At 40.6% G+C, this 14,276-nt stretch overlaps 2 protein-coding genes across 3 annotated transcripts; one reads left to right on the forward strand and one right to left on the reverse strand.

The window, feature by feature from the left end:
• Positions 1 to 2,062: 2,062 nt before the first annotated feature.
• LOC133746238 (uncharacterized) lies at positions 2,063 to 6,106 on the forward strand. 2 transcript variants are annotated; one of them, XM_062174417.1, is made up of 10 exons: positions 2,063 to 2,301; positions 2,608 to 2,745; positions 2,840 to 4,087; positions 4,219 to 4,379; positions 4,636 to 4,720; positions 4,814 to 4,885; positions 4,998 to 5,108; positions 5,210 to 5,350; positions 5,492 to 5,671; positions 5,748 to 6,106. In XM_062174417.1, the coding sequence occupies exons 2-10, from the start codon at positions 2,695 to 2,697 to the stop codon at positions 5,952 to 5,954; spliced, it is 2,256 nt and encodes a 751-aa protein (XP_062030401.1). In that variant the 5' UTR covers positions 2,063 to 2,301; positions 2,608 to 2,694; the 3' UTR covers positions 5,955 to 6,106. The 2 variants fall into 2 exon arrangements, with proteins under 2 accessions (XP_062030401.1, XP_062030400.1); XM_062174416.1 differs by having other exon boundaries at positions 2,641 to 2,745.
• A 1,189-nt stretch (positions 6,107 to 7,295) lies between these two features.
• On the reverse strand, positions 7,296 to 8,484 carry LOC133742898 (uncharacterized). Its single transcript, XM_062170598.1, has 5 exons — positions 8,394 to 8,484; positions 7,984 to 8,242; positions 7,806 to 7,877; positions 7,547 to 7,693; positions 7,296 to 7,466 (listed from the first exon to the last, which is right to left on the reverse strand). The coding sequence occupies exons 1-5, from the start codon at positions 8,423 to 8,425 to the stop codon at positions 7,305 to 7,307; spliced, it is 672 nt and encodes a 223-aa protein (XP_062026582.1). The 5' UTR covers positions 8,426 to 8,484; the 3' UTR covers positions 7,296 to 7,304.
• Between the last annotated feature and the right edge of the window lie 5,792 nt (positions 8,485 to 14,276).

Consider the following 14,276-nt stretch of genomic DNA (forward strand, 5'->3'; position numbering starts at 1 on the left):
ATTGAGTCTTTTTCTTATGTAAATTGAGAGGCTTGAAGGGAATTTGAAAGAATCGAACAGCTATATGTTGTTTCGTGGCTTCTGAATTTGGTCTATTTTTAGAGTCAAGTTAGTGAAACTTGCTTATTGTTGGAGTATGGATTTCTGTGGTTTGGTAATGGTAATGTGTTTGACTGGCAAAAGAGTAGCATTTCTACTGATATTGAAAGGCTTGAAGAGAATTAAAGAAGTTACCGGCTATTTGTGGTACAAACTTTGTATTCATAGATGGGGAGATACCCTTATTTAATTCTTAGCATGTTAACAATTCAACAACTAAACATGAGTTTTTTTGAATAGAACTAGAGCATAAATCATAACATTCAAGGTGAACATTCTCCTTTGTGTGATATTACTTGCCTTCAGGTAATTTACTGTCAAAGTTTTGGTGGATGTTTATATATTGCCATCATTTATCTCTTATTTACACTAAATGCATAACCTTTTAACTTCCTGTTTTTTCTGATTAGAGAAAAAAATACAAGGAATCAAAGAACCCAAAGCATTCATTGGACTCTTTGCAGTTGAGAGAAGTAATGAATAACACAATGGTCAAATCCAAAGCATCCTTTGTGCATGTGTATATGCACAGAAGAGTATATGCTTGATTACTTGGAGAGCATTGAAGCCAAGAGAAGTAAAGAAAAGAGCAGAAAAGAAAAAGTTAGGGAGGGAGACTGAAAGAAACCCTTCTCTACCTGATTCTTTGGTTCCGAGAGGTAAAGAATTAGCAAAGCAAAGTAGATTAGTCACTTAAAAAGAAAAATTGTTTTAGTTAGCTTTATTAGAGACTTGACAGTGACATTCCACAGAATGTTCTCATTTATTGGATTCATTTCTTTATGTTGACGATCAATCAGAATGTCATCTGAGGTAAGTAATCAGAAAAACAAGTGGTTGACGATGTGAATTGTGCAATCTGTGTATTTGATCAAAACTACCTGAAACTCAATTCACATATAGCACTTATTTTTTGCAGTTTCTCAAGTTTGAGAGCTCTAAGTCATGCATGCCCGTAAAATCTTGGACGAGTTCTCATATTATCATGTTCAACAGGGAATATAGTGATGAGATTAAGAGCACAAAATTTATTGGCTCCAATAGCACAAAATTTTGTGCTGACATAGAATTTGGTGAAATTATACATCTAGAGAAGCCAATAAATTTATTGGAGCCTTTTTAATTCCAAAATTTTGTGAAATTATTCCATCTAGCACAAAATTTTGTGATGTTATTGTGATATATATAGCACAAAATTTATTGGCTGCAATAGCACAAAATTTTGTGCTAACGTAGAATTTGGGTCTTTGTCTCCTCTCATTCGCTCTATTAAATTTATGCTCAGCAAAATTTATTGGCTCCAGAAATCTCGATAATTCCAACTAATGAAAATACTTACTAAAATTTTAATTCCAACTTACTAAAATTTGGCCGCAGCAAGGATATATATATATACTTGAGTGATTTCGTAAAGGTCTGTGGATGGATCTGTTCGTAACAAAAAAAGTGATTGGGCGATTAACATATGGAGCAAGAATTTTATTGGCTTTTTTTTATAGATGTTCTCAATCTATGTTAATTAAATATTTATTTAAATATATTAATAAAATTTTCTGACGCAGAAAAAACAGATAGATCACCCAACTTACTAAAATTTGCCCACAGCAAAGCCAATATTTATTATCCAATATTGGCACAAAAAGCTTTACAAAAGGCTTTGGTATTTCTGTATTCATCTTGCAATGCATAAAAATTCATTACAAAAAATTTAAGGTAGAATTCATCGATCAAAGCTATTGACCAGCATTACTCTTCAGCAAGCAACACCAACACCAAATGAACATTGTATTCAATTTATAGCTTCATTAAACTATATATATCAAGTTTGATATGAAATTAGGAAAATTCTGGAATACGCCCCATGTAGGCTGCGCCCTACACGTCTGTTAACGGAAGGGCAAAATGGTGATTCCAGGTTTCAAAAACGACAAGCTTTCTGTGTTAGTAAAAAAGGTTTTACTGCAGCTCATACCTCTGATGTGGCAATGGCAAGATTGTCATTTGACCGATTGTGGCAAAATTGTCAATTGACCGAGTGTGTCCTACTTAGTTGAAGAGGGAGGCACCAAGATTTTTTTGGTAAGAGCAGACACTCGAAGAGGAAGACTCTCAATACAGATCTGAAACACCTATAGCTCCAGCAGGGTGGAGACTGCTCGATACACACCGAATCCGAGCCGCTGTGTTCGATAACCCAGAAAGGTACATAATCTATTTGTAATGAACTCTTCTAATGAATGGAACATAGTAATTTTCCCCGATGGTACATGAGTTGGTTGAATAGATTTGTCTAAGTTTGGGTGAAATAGATTGAGGGTGAATGAGGATTGGTAAAAGACTGAAATTTACCTGTTGCATTGATTTGTAATTATAAAAATAATGTTCATAATAGAAAACAAGGAACAATGGATGCCCAGCTTATGAACTAGGAAGTGGAAGGTAGCTTGTTTGTAAACAATTTGCACTAAAATGGATAATGTTATATAATATTATTCTGATTACTCGTAGACATGTATGAACCCAACAGAGGATGTATTACAGGGGGCTTGTTATTTGAGATAGGCAGCTGTTGAGCAACTAGAAGGGAACCGCAAAATGGAAGACGTAGCGAAGCTGAAGAACATAATTTATAGGGAAGAAAATCAGGTGCATTATTTCATGTCATGTAATTTTATAATTTGAAGATTATAATAGGAGACAACATTTTAGGCTGTTGGTAACCCATGAATACATGTTTCAGGTCAGCGAGAGTGCTGTTGAAGTGGCCAGTCTGACAACTGATGATGATTGCAAGACATTGTCCGGTGTTAATGACGAATCAGACCTCGAGGTTACAATCAGAACAGCGTGTCGAGGAAAACACTTCAGAAGAACTATGTCTTCCCTGTCAGATGAAAAGGTAGCTGCGACATATGAAATTGGGTTTGGGTCACTGCACCGATTTCGTTGTGGCAAAGTGAACCTCCCACTGTGCCAAATGCTGGTTGAAAATTTTGATGTTGGGAACTCATGCATCAAGATACACGGAAGGAACCTGACAATCACACATGAAGACTTTCGGCGCATTATGGGCGTCATGGATGGAGGGTGCGATGTGAATCTTGAAGGAAGCACCGAGGACCCTGATATACTGGGGCTGAAGAGCAAGCTTTCAAGGAAGGAGAAGGAGATAACCATACATGGTCTGAGGAGGTTGTTGATTGAATCTGAAAGTACCGACGACACTTTTAAGGTCAGCTTTGCTTTGTATGCCCTTGCAACTCTGTTAATCCCAGTTACGGGAATCGAAGTTGATCTAAGATACCTTATACCACTTAAGGATCCTAATGCCCTGGGTTCAAAAAACTGGGCAAAGTTTGCATTCGCCAAGCTTGTTGAAGGGGTGTCATCATTCCAGGCCACGCGGACTGGTTTGGCAGGAGGTTGTATTCTGTTCCTTCAATTGTTCTACCTGGATGTTGTTGGCAATGGTATCTGTATATATCCAAAGATTGGGAAACCAGTGATGACGTGGAGCAGAGATGACTTGAAGAGAGTTTATGAAAAAGTGGAGAGCGAGGGCGGATTTAAAAGCGAGAATGTGCGTGTAACGAAGAAGTATTTCAGGGGAAATGTACTTTCGGGGACTGGATCAGTTGATCCCAGCACAGGGATTAAGACAACTGTAGTAGACGATTTATCAGAAGTGAGGTCTGATGTTGGTCTTGTGAAAGGGGATATAGAGAGTTTGAAGTTAACGGTTGGTCGGTTGGAGCCAGACATGGGTCGATTGAGGAGAGCAATTCTGACACTAGAATCCACGGTTGGGGAACTTAAGGCCAACGGTCTCGGCGGCATTGTTGCTGAAGCAATCAAGCAAGTGTTTGAAGACAAGTCCTACACTTACGGTGGTAATTTCGGGAACGATGGTCTTTTTATCAATGAAGAGCACCAAGGCACAGAAGCTGAGCAACATGACGATGAGATGCCTCATAACAAATCTATCATTGTAAGTTGTCTCCTATGTAGTATAAATTTACAGCCACATTTTTGGATTTATTTGGATGGTGTTATTTGCTTTGTGTGATGTGCGCATTATTATCGGAACTGCTGATTTAATTTTGAATATAACATTCACAGGTCATCTCCACTGACAAGGATGCATATGGATGCGACAGCAGTGACATGGAAGAAGATGAGGCAGGGAGTTTCCCGGCGGTGTCTGAGATATCGCACAGCGACTCATACCTACTGACCTATCTATTCAGCAAGAAGGTTACCGCTGACGACAGTGTTGGGAGGTAAAAAGGCTACAAAGTTTATATCCTCTGGTTATATTCACACAACGGTATTAGAATTTGATATAAAAATAGAATAATATGGATCGAACATGGCGCAAAACCATATGCATTGCATAGATAGAACTTGTTGATATATCGCACTGCATGCATTTAATTTCCGGAAGTATACTGATAATCTGCAGTTTTTTGTAAATTGGATAACCATTAGTTGTACTGTTTAATGACAATCTTGGCATATAATTTCGTTGAACGCCAGCAATGAAGTTGCTAGGCACGAGGAATGGTCTGTTTCTCGATGGGACATGAGGAGCTTGTCCCCAATGCAATGTCTGACCTATGAGGTAGGAAACTTCATATCAGACCTCATTCATCTTATGTGAGACCAATTTTTTATAAAAAGTCAGATTAATTCAATGTTGAAGGACCACACGCAGATTGTTGACATATCGGCTGCTTACTTGTTTGATCGGGGATCGGACGACTGGTTCATGCCAACTTCATTCTCAGTACGTAACTATAACAGTTAAATTTGGCCTCGTTATTTTACGATTCGTATACATATTTGTTCACCCCTATCTGTTTTGAGTTAACGAAGAAGGCGCTTGTGATACACATCAGGAACGTGCTAAGGAGTATTTAGCGGGTGTGCAGGTGGAAGGTCTCGTGCCATCTACCGTTAAACTGTGCCGACTGGGAAGATTCATTGGTAGATTTATGTCGTGCAAAAAGGTTAAAACCTAATGTGCCCCCATTTCTTGTGAATTCTTATTTGAACCAAGCTGCATTGTTTGTATGTCATGGTGGCCTCTAATTTTTTAAAATGGTGACAGATTTTCTTTCCTATCCATGACGGCGTACTTAAGCATTGGTTCTTGGCAGTTCTTAAAATACCCAGTTGGCAATGCGAAATATGGGACAGCAACCCCGAGAAGTCAGCAAACAAACGCCGCGAGGAATATGTTGCTGCATCTGTGAGTAATCCCACACATGTTTCGGACTTTCTCACATTAAGTTTGTTTTGAACGTTCTGATAAAAACTGATAAATACTATGTTAGGTTACCTTAATGTTACTGTCGAACCCTGATTTGACATTCCTTTACCGTGAGTACAGATATCGATGATTGAAAAAGTTTTTGCTGCTGCAATGCAATTGTCACCTGGCATTCATGCCAAGATTGGTTCATTGTCCATCAAGTATCCACAGAAAAGCCCTAGGCATCCCAACAGCCAAGACTCGGGAATATTTCTGATTAGAAGCATGCAGTTTTACCGTCAGCGCTGGTACCAAGGGGTGAGTGCAGTACCATACACTGAGATCCGAATAGATTTTGGGTGCATGATTGACTTAAAGCATTGTTTTTGTTCAGTTTAACTCGGGGGACCAGAGGGTTCGTATGGCACTTGAGACAGTGAATCACCCAAAGAATGAAGTTCTGGAACAGGTCTTTGAAGCCGCTGCAGAGGAAGTCCCATATGATGTAGCATCTGCATGGTTGGCACAAGAATATTTGAACAAAAATGGAAGTCTCCCAACTGCAGGCATGAAGTTCAACCCACGCCGGGCTAGGCGCTGATCATCCTATTAAGAACAAGTGATGTGAATGGTTTAGGGCCAGTAACCTTGTCTTAAATCATTTATGTGGATTTTATTTGGTTGATGGACTGTTTCATGAGAACCCCTGTTTCATTCATTTTTCATTTATGTTTTAACTGTCAGAGAACGTTATGAGTTATGGAGATCGTGTTGTTGTATGCTATTGATTAAGCTTATCTGAATTGGCATATAACCTGAAGACAGAATTTTAATTGTTATCATGATGTATCTGAGAACTTTTATTCCAAACTTTCCATGGATAGACCGAGCCTTTTTTTTTTCAGGGTCCTTTACTCTATAGGGCATATGAGTTGGAAAAAAAAAAAACTACATTACAGGAACCCTACAGCGAAAAAAATTGTTCACACCCTAATAACACCAGCATCTAGTTATGAATGCACTGTGCGGGGAGAAGCAGATTGTTCACACCCTAATAACACCAGCATCTAGTTATGAATGCACTGTGCAGAACCAATTGCCTACTTCTTGACTTCTGCTTCTTTAGTGCAGCAGCTAATAGACTCTTTCACTGACATGGAGCTTGAGTGTTTCACAGAAGTCACTGTCTTGAAACCTTTTGTAGTTTGAGTGTCCCGTCCTTTCGCCTCCAACCATCTAACCGGAGATGTTCCAGAGCTTTTGAAGAAATGGGCCAACGATTCTTCAGTGAAGTCGTCGTCACCGTTGAGACACATTTTGCTTCCAACCCCATTTTTTCTCACCGATTCATCACCACTCACGGATCGATCACCTCTGCTCCCCATACCCGAAATGACTGAGATGTGAAAATCCTATGGCGGTGTGATTTTATGGACGGTTTGGTCCTTTCAACTGCATCTTAAAGAAGGTTGGTGCGTTGTAGGTGGAATGGTTGAAGACACAGTTATAGTACCCTATGTGCATTTATGAATTACACATTAAGAGGGTGTTGAGAAAATTTCAATTTGGGCCTGGTTACAAGGAAGCAGTTTGTTATAAGAAGGCCCAATATGTCTTTGCCGTAGGCATTCTTGTAGTTCACAGATGGTTCGAAATATTTTACACGAGGACATATTTTACACAATGACAGGTAGAAAAACAGCCTACATATTTATCGGGACTGAGTGCCTAACAAAGTTTGTGTTCACAAGGTAAAACCTGAATATAGTTTGACGATATTACAGGCCACATAACCCCTAAACAGGCACGAAATAGAGCATTTGAAATCGAAATAGTCCCAATTAAACGCCAATGAAAAATAAGTTACCCACAGGAGTAACTTTTGTAATAGGAGTAATATCACTCACCAAGGGCAGACATCTCAAAAGTTACAGAACTGGAGTGTATTCGACTAGGAGGAATACAACTCAAACGACGAAGGATCACTGTCTGACAGCCCACCGGCTGAAGGTATATGTTCTGGTTCTTCAAAGTCACTGTAGCCGTCGAATCCAGCAAAATGTATCTTGCATTCATCCACCCATATGAAAGACGGCTTGTGGATTGTAGGAGCCTGCAATGTAGCAAACAGGTTGAACCAAAATAATCCCAACTGATGTAGAGGCACGAACAAGTATCTATCCATATACTTACCGGGTACCCATAGCAGAACCAATAAGGCCTGCCGGGATTTGTTGCAGATTGTGAAATAAATGAAGACATGATGCGACCGCATACTTGGCAATTAGGACCAAACATTGTTGGTTTTGGATACTCCTGCAGTTTGGTAGTCCTCCCATCCTATGATTGAAAAATAAAACATATTAAGTTGACCTTGGCCCCCTTATCTGGTAAGCTAGTTTGCTAATATTACTATGAAACTGTAAGTAGCCCGTACAACATGATATATCACCTCTTCATCACACTCAGAGCCTTCCCCCGCCATCTCGTCAACCCATATATAACCCATGCAATAAGGGAACCCCTGAAATGCAGACGAGTGAGTGTCGCGATGTCTGTGATAAGGGGTATAAACTGATAGACTCATAGGAGTCATAAATGTAAAATAAATCGTAAGTGAGTTATCTCACATTTCCCCTGCAACACCTCCAGTAAGGCCTTTCGCTTAGTATCTCATGAACCCAATCGTGCATCATTGTTGTGTTTCCTTCACAAAGTGGGCATCTAGGACTCTCGTCTGGTATTGATTTGGTAGGTTTTTCACCTCCCATATCCGGGCATTCTTCTGCCTTAGGTCCCCTTACAACTCGCCGGATCTGACCGCATGCAGGACACCATCTCCGAAGAGGACATTTATCATCCTCGCCCAATTCTCCAGCGCCGTTGAATCTGTTTACAACATTTATAGAATATCACTTACACGGCTATAAGATGACAAGTAGTTCAAATATGGCATCGTTTTAGTTCAAAGTGAATGGCTCTTTGTCTAATTGGTAAACCGCATTCATGAAATTGAAACATGTTTACAGAATATACATACCCGTCAGATGCCTTATCCTCAACGGACACCATCCTCGACGATGTTGAATCTGCAATTCCTTTTGCTCGACAGCAGTTGGTTGGGGAATGGGACCAAGGAGGTGAGCAGCACACATTATATGGGACAGACATATTTATACTAGGGTTTGGAGGATGATATGGGCTTTATTCTGTCGAAGCCCAATGTTCATCTAACTTCCAATACTGCCGAACTCTTATGATACTCGAAAATTAACATCCCATTTTGAAAAAAAAAAAAACGCCACAGTGATAGATAAACCCTTAATTCATAGAGAGCACCAATATGCCAATATACCACATAATGACCACTACAAAATAACATGCAGATAATAGGGATAATAACCACCACAAAATATGTCCCAATATCGGAAGGAAAAAAAAAAAACCACCACAAAATATGCCCCTAATACACTATTAATCCAAAAATAGGCAACCACACAGTCCTAATCCACCACAATCACCGCAACATTCACTCTAACACAAGTAGTCTTGGATTAACCACATGAAGTCGGATTGTAGAATGTACCGGCAGTCCGAGAGCATCCTTCATTTTAGTGTAGCCCGCACTCAAAACATGAGTTGTGTTGCTTGGGACCACCTTGATTCGCCACACCCGGCCATTTGATTTCTGCACCTTTATCACAGGTCTCTCATCATCTCGAAATAGGCTACGAGCAAAATCAGCTTGGAAAGTCTACAGTAAAAGCATAAGGGTGCCCATATTTAGTAAGATTAGATGTTGCCCATGCAGAAGGTACGTAACTATAACTAACATACATATCTAAAAACCTGAAACCTGGATTGTGAAAGCTTACCCCGTGAGATCGTTGAATCTTACAAGTGCCATAGCGGAATCCAGCCCATCCAGGGTGGACGCGTTCCCTTTGATGAAGCTCACCATATGGTCCCATATCCGGTTCAGATAGCTGCCCCCCCCACATCGGCCCCAACTGCGCCTTCTTCTTCCATTGGGGCTTCATCCTCTGTTTTCACATCGGGCAGAGTTCTAGATAGGCCTGCTTGGCTGAGATTCATTGACAGACTCCCTCTCTTGATGTTGAATACTTGAACAGAGAAACACAATCGACCAATGCGCGTGAAAACACAGCACAGAGAATCGTCCAACCCTGCATCCGTTTGAAAGCGGTCCCATCCAGAACCGAATGTCAACTCTTTCTTTCCTGTCATGTGAACCGTCCACCGCCTTGACGGAATTGTTTCCCAACGGAGCTCACATCTGCCCGGCGCGCCGTCTGCCACTAGCTTGTCACGCAGATAACCTCTTCATACAATAGGCTAACAAAAAATAAAGTATTCATTATCTTCAAAGGCTAACTCAACCAACAAAACAATGACTGCAGTGTAAACAACAACAGGATTAGAGAGACGAATGATTATACTTACCACAGTTACTTTCCGATCCCAAATGTCCGACATGAAGGTGTCCAAAATACCAGTCAGTTCCATTGACTGGTCCACCACAAATCCAAAGGGCGGTTTGGGAGCTCCGCGCATCAACCGGCCGTTAACATCGAAGCGGCGTACGATGAAGGTCATATCCCCTCTGTAATGGAACCACAACACCATCCGTCCTTCACCATTGCTGACACGGTGAACAAAAGTGGTCCAATGACCATCAAACCACTTGTCCGATCCTTGTGGTGTAATGTCGACGAAGTAGGGAACGTCCGGTAATCCGTCCAAATACAGATCAGCGATCGGTTGGTTTTCGTCCTTCATGTGCATCTGTGAAAACCTTGGTGGAATTTTCTACATAATGTTTAGGGGAACCCAATTTTTAGACCAAATTCAGACTCAGAATCAGTTGTAATTCCTAAAAACAATCATCACACAACAAGCCCACCCCACAACAACACAATCCCCGTTGAAGTGTAAAAATGATTAAACCTATAAATAATACTCATCGCCCGTTCAATGTTCTTTCCCGAGGACATTACAACCAGGATGAAGTAGGGGTAATTGTCAGTAGATGCGGAAGCCATTTGTGATGATAGAGTTATAACTGAAAGATCGATCAAACCAAAATTATGACATTCAGGTTATGAACTTAATACGAGGTCAGAATAGGATATCGGAGAAAAGAGTAATCGCTTTACTTACCGCCGGCAATGGAGTGAACAAGGGGTTGTATCCGGTCTGGTGAACAGGGATATCGGAGAAAAGGAGTAATCGCTGTACTGATATAGGGAACGCAGGCCGTATATTTAGAATGACCTCTTCGACTGTCAATTTTTTGGAGCGGTTGTCCTCGGGCTGGTGAACAGGCGCTGTGTCTAGGGAACCGGCAAGGGCTTTACCGGAGACTTTTCTTTTACTTTAAATGGACACCCAACTTTTGATATTCACTCTTCAGTAACAGTAACTCTTCATATATTGACTATTGAGTTCTATGTTTACGTTAATACCCCGAATACCCATCTTTTGATATGAATTATGCGCCTTTGGTGCAGCATGGGGGGTAAAACTGAGATTTCCTATTTTGCTTTTTAAATGGATTACTCTGATTATACAGAATATTTATGTTATTATTCATATTTATGTTTTTGGGGAACCCTGGTTTAAGACCCATGTTTTAATCGAGTTGTAAAAAATAATAATAATAAAAGAAGAAAAAAAAAACACTCGATTGGGTTATGTTTTAATCGTCTTAAAAACATAACCCAATGGTGTACGAAGATTGGTGTTGTACGTACGTTTGTCTTAGGGTCTAGGGCTAAGGGGTGTAGGTGAGTGTGGTTTACGAGATTGGATTTGTGTCATTTGAGAGTCCGAAGTTTTAGCCATGTCTTATGATATTCTAACAATGTGTAAGCTTCTTGATGATTTGCCTCATCACTCGTATTTTTTTTTTTTTGTTTTCTTATTGAAGACTTGTAGTTGGTATAGAGCTATAGATCAATCACATTTAGTTGTTTGGAGACTACATTATTAATGGGACAGAATTTTAATGATTTTGGTTTCATGGTTGTATTTTTTGGGAAATTTTAATGGGCCATTACACCAAATCACTACAGTAGATGCTGTATGATTATCGCGGACAAAAAGAGTTTGAGCTAATTTCCTATATAAATCGTTCTCCTAGCAAATTAACATTGATTATATCATTATTGTTTAGGGCTTACGGTCTTGAGGTTGGTCAACATCGAGTGAAGCACATTCTGCCCGAGAGATAAGGGTTTAGGGTTTAGGGTAATATCTCCACATATCTAAACTTGTGTTTGGTTAACGTCAATTGACGTACCAGTTCGAGAGATACGAAGATTGTGCATACGTACGTTTGTTTTAGGGTCTAGGGCTAAAGGGTGTAGGTGAGTGTGGTTTACGAGATTGGATTTGTGTCATTTGAGAGTCCGAAGTTTTAGCCATGTCTTATGATATTCTGGGGCATTATGCCCTATATAAATCCTATTCAACGCAATTAACATTGATTATATCATTATCGTGTGGTAGTTTCATAAGTTATTAACATTGATTATATCATTATCCTTCTCTTAGCCAATTAACATTGATTATATCATTATGCCCAAAACACTTTTCATATAGTTATAAGTCTTGCTCACATAAAAAACATTCTTGGATGGGTTACTAGGGTTTAGGGGTTACAGGTCTTTAGAGTATAGTGTGTTGAGGTTCATTGCAGGTTTAGGGTCTTTAGGGTTTAGGGTCGAATCAGAATTAGGTTTAGGGTTTAGGGTTTAGGGTCGAATCAGAATCTTCCATCTCCGCACGCATGTGACGTGGTTGAATGGGTTTGAACTGGAGGTGACGTAATGGCAGTAGTGTAGTCCCATCCAATTAATGCCACAGTTAGCATGTGGCTGGGGCAAAACCACATAGGCCTCCTAAGAATGACCATGCGTCGAGGTGCAGGTCCTGTGCAGGTACCGTATACGAGAATTTGAATTAACTATGATATGGATGGGTCCTACCCACCGAATCATTCTTGACTGTGGATGAACGGCGTTGATGATCGATCATATGGTCCCCTTGGAACAGAACAAATTTTTATTTCTCACTAGGGTTTCACTCAAACGAGTAATGGCGCCCAAGCAAGGTTGGTTTTGGGGGGAAAACCATAAAGGTTTCTATAATCGAGACGTTGCTGATGTCATGAACAGTTTATGGAGACGTGGCTCTATGATCTTCACTCACCAATGGTTTGTGAATATTAAGGCATGTTTGTGAGTCCGGGTATATACTCAGAAGCTTATGTGCACTAGGGTTTAGTTTCTCTCTTTCAAAACGCAAGGGTATTTGTGAGGTAACCACACATCTTCTCCACTTGTCGGCCTTTATACCCTTCGAATCAAGATCTTAAAATCTGCAAGGAGATCTTCCAAAACATTGGTTGTGTCGGGTTGCAAGAGGTTTTCAAAAGTAAGGATACTGTTCTCTACACTACCCAATGGACCCTTTGATTTGATTTGATTGGAGTCACCCCTTTTTCTTCTGTTGAAAGTTGAAATAATTTATTTTCGACTATGCAAGTTGTTCATATTTTGCTCTTTGTGGATAAAGTATTCATCTATGTTGTTGACTTGGTGTGCGAGTATGAATTAAACTCATTTCCAATTTATTAATATTGTTACTGCTTCCAGAAGTTGTTAAATGTGGTGGTTTGGTTCCTAGGTCATATGGGTTCCTTAAAGATTATTCTTTTGGTGAATGGTTCCGTAAAGATACTAAATCCGCCATAATGGTTTGGTAGCTCGAGGGGAACCCAGCTCGAGGTCTAAATGCAAATGCGTTTTGGATGGTTGTTTCCGGTTGTCTCTGTATCATTTAGTGTAAATTTGACATCTGCAGTTGGTAGTTGGAGTCTATATTTGTTTATTTATTAATATTATTATTTTTATTTTTTAGGATATACCCCTCTTCTACAATCAGAACTTGCTGCGTAGTCTAGGTTGTGGTGACCAAATGATATATTTTAGGGTATGCGAGTATTATTGTTGGGTAGACAGGAAGACAAATGGGTTTGGGGTTTACATGGTAGCCTGAGTAAACAGTTGAAGCCCAAATAATTAGATGGGTTTTCGGGAATATTACAGGGCACCATGTTTGGGCTTCCTGGTACATTTTTTGACTGGTTTATATAATGTAGGAACCAGGAGGCAATATGGGCGGTGGAGAACTCCCATATGGGGTCGCAAACGCTGATAGAGGCAAGAGAGCCAGTGAGCTCGTAATTGGGGACTTGGTGACGCATTCCAACCCCGCCGAGTTCTCATTCACTATTGCAGATCTGTCACCGGAAAAGGTGGCTGCAGTAGCTGAAATAGGCTACGAGAGTCTGTTGGATATTGGCTGCAACACCCTTGTCGGGCCCGTTTGGAGGACGATGGTGCAACAAATCGACCTCAGGGACCACACAGTGTCAATTCACGGTCGCACATATCCAATAAACGCGGAGGAGTTCGGCCACGTGATCGGGGTTCAGATTTTGATTTGGGAGCTGCTGCAGATGCGGCTGAATATGGGGCGGTTGTCGATGACCTGTGCGACAGTGCAGGTAGGATTCATTATTGTCTTCTGGAGGAGATTGTGAGGGAACGTGATTAGGTTGACGCCACTTTCCGGATTGCCTTCGCCTTGCTTGCACTGGGTCTAGTGTTGTGCCCCGGGACAGTGGACGCGATTGACACCTCCATGCTACTGCCACTGCTGGAAACCGGTCAGATTGTGAAGAAAAATTGGGCCTCGTTCTGTGTGAAAAGGTTGGAAGAAGAGGTTAAGAATCAGAGGGAATTTGGGGACGGTGTGGTTGGAGGGTGCGTATTGTTTCTGCAGGTTCTTTACTTCGACAAGGTCGGGGAGGCAACCTTTCACATCGATAGGTCAA

This window comes from Rosa rugosa, chromosome 4 (assembly GCF_958449725.1).
Source record: "Rosa rugosa chromosome 4, drRosRugo1.1, whole genome shotgun sequence".
NCBI classification, from domain to species: Eukaryota; Viridiplantae; Streptophyta; class Magnoliopsida; order Rosales; family Rosaceae; genus Rosa; species Rosa rugosa.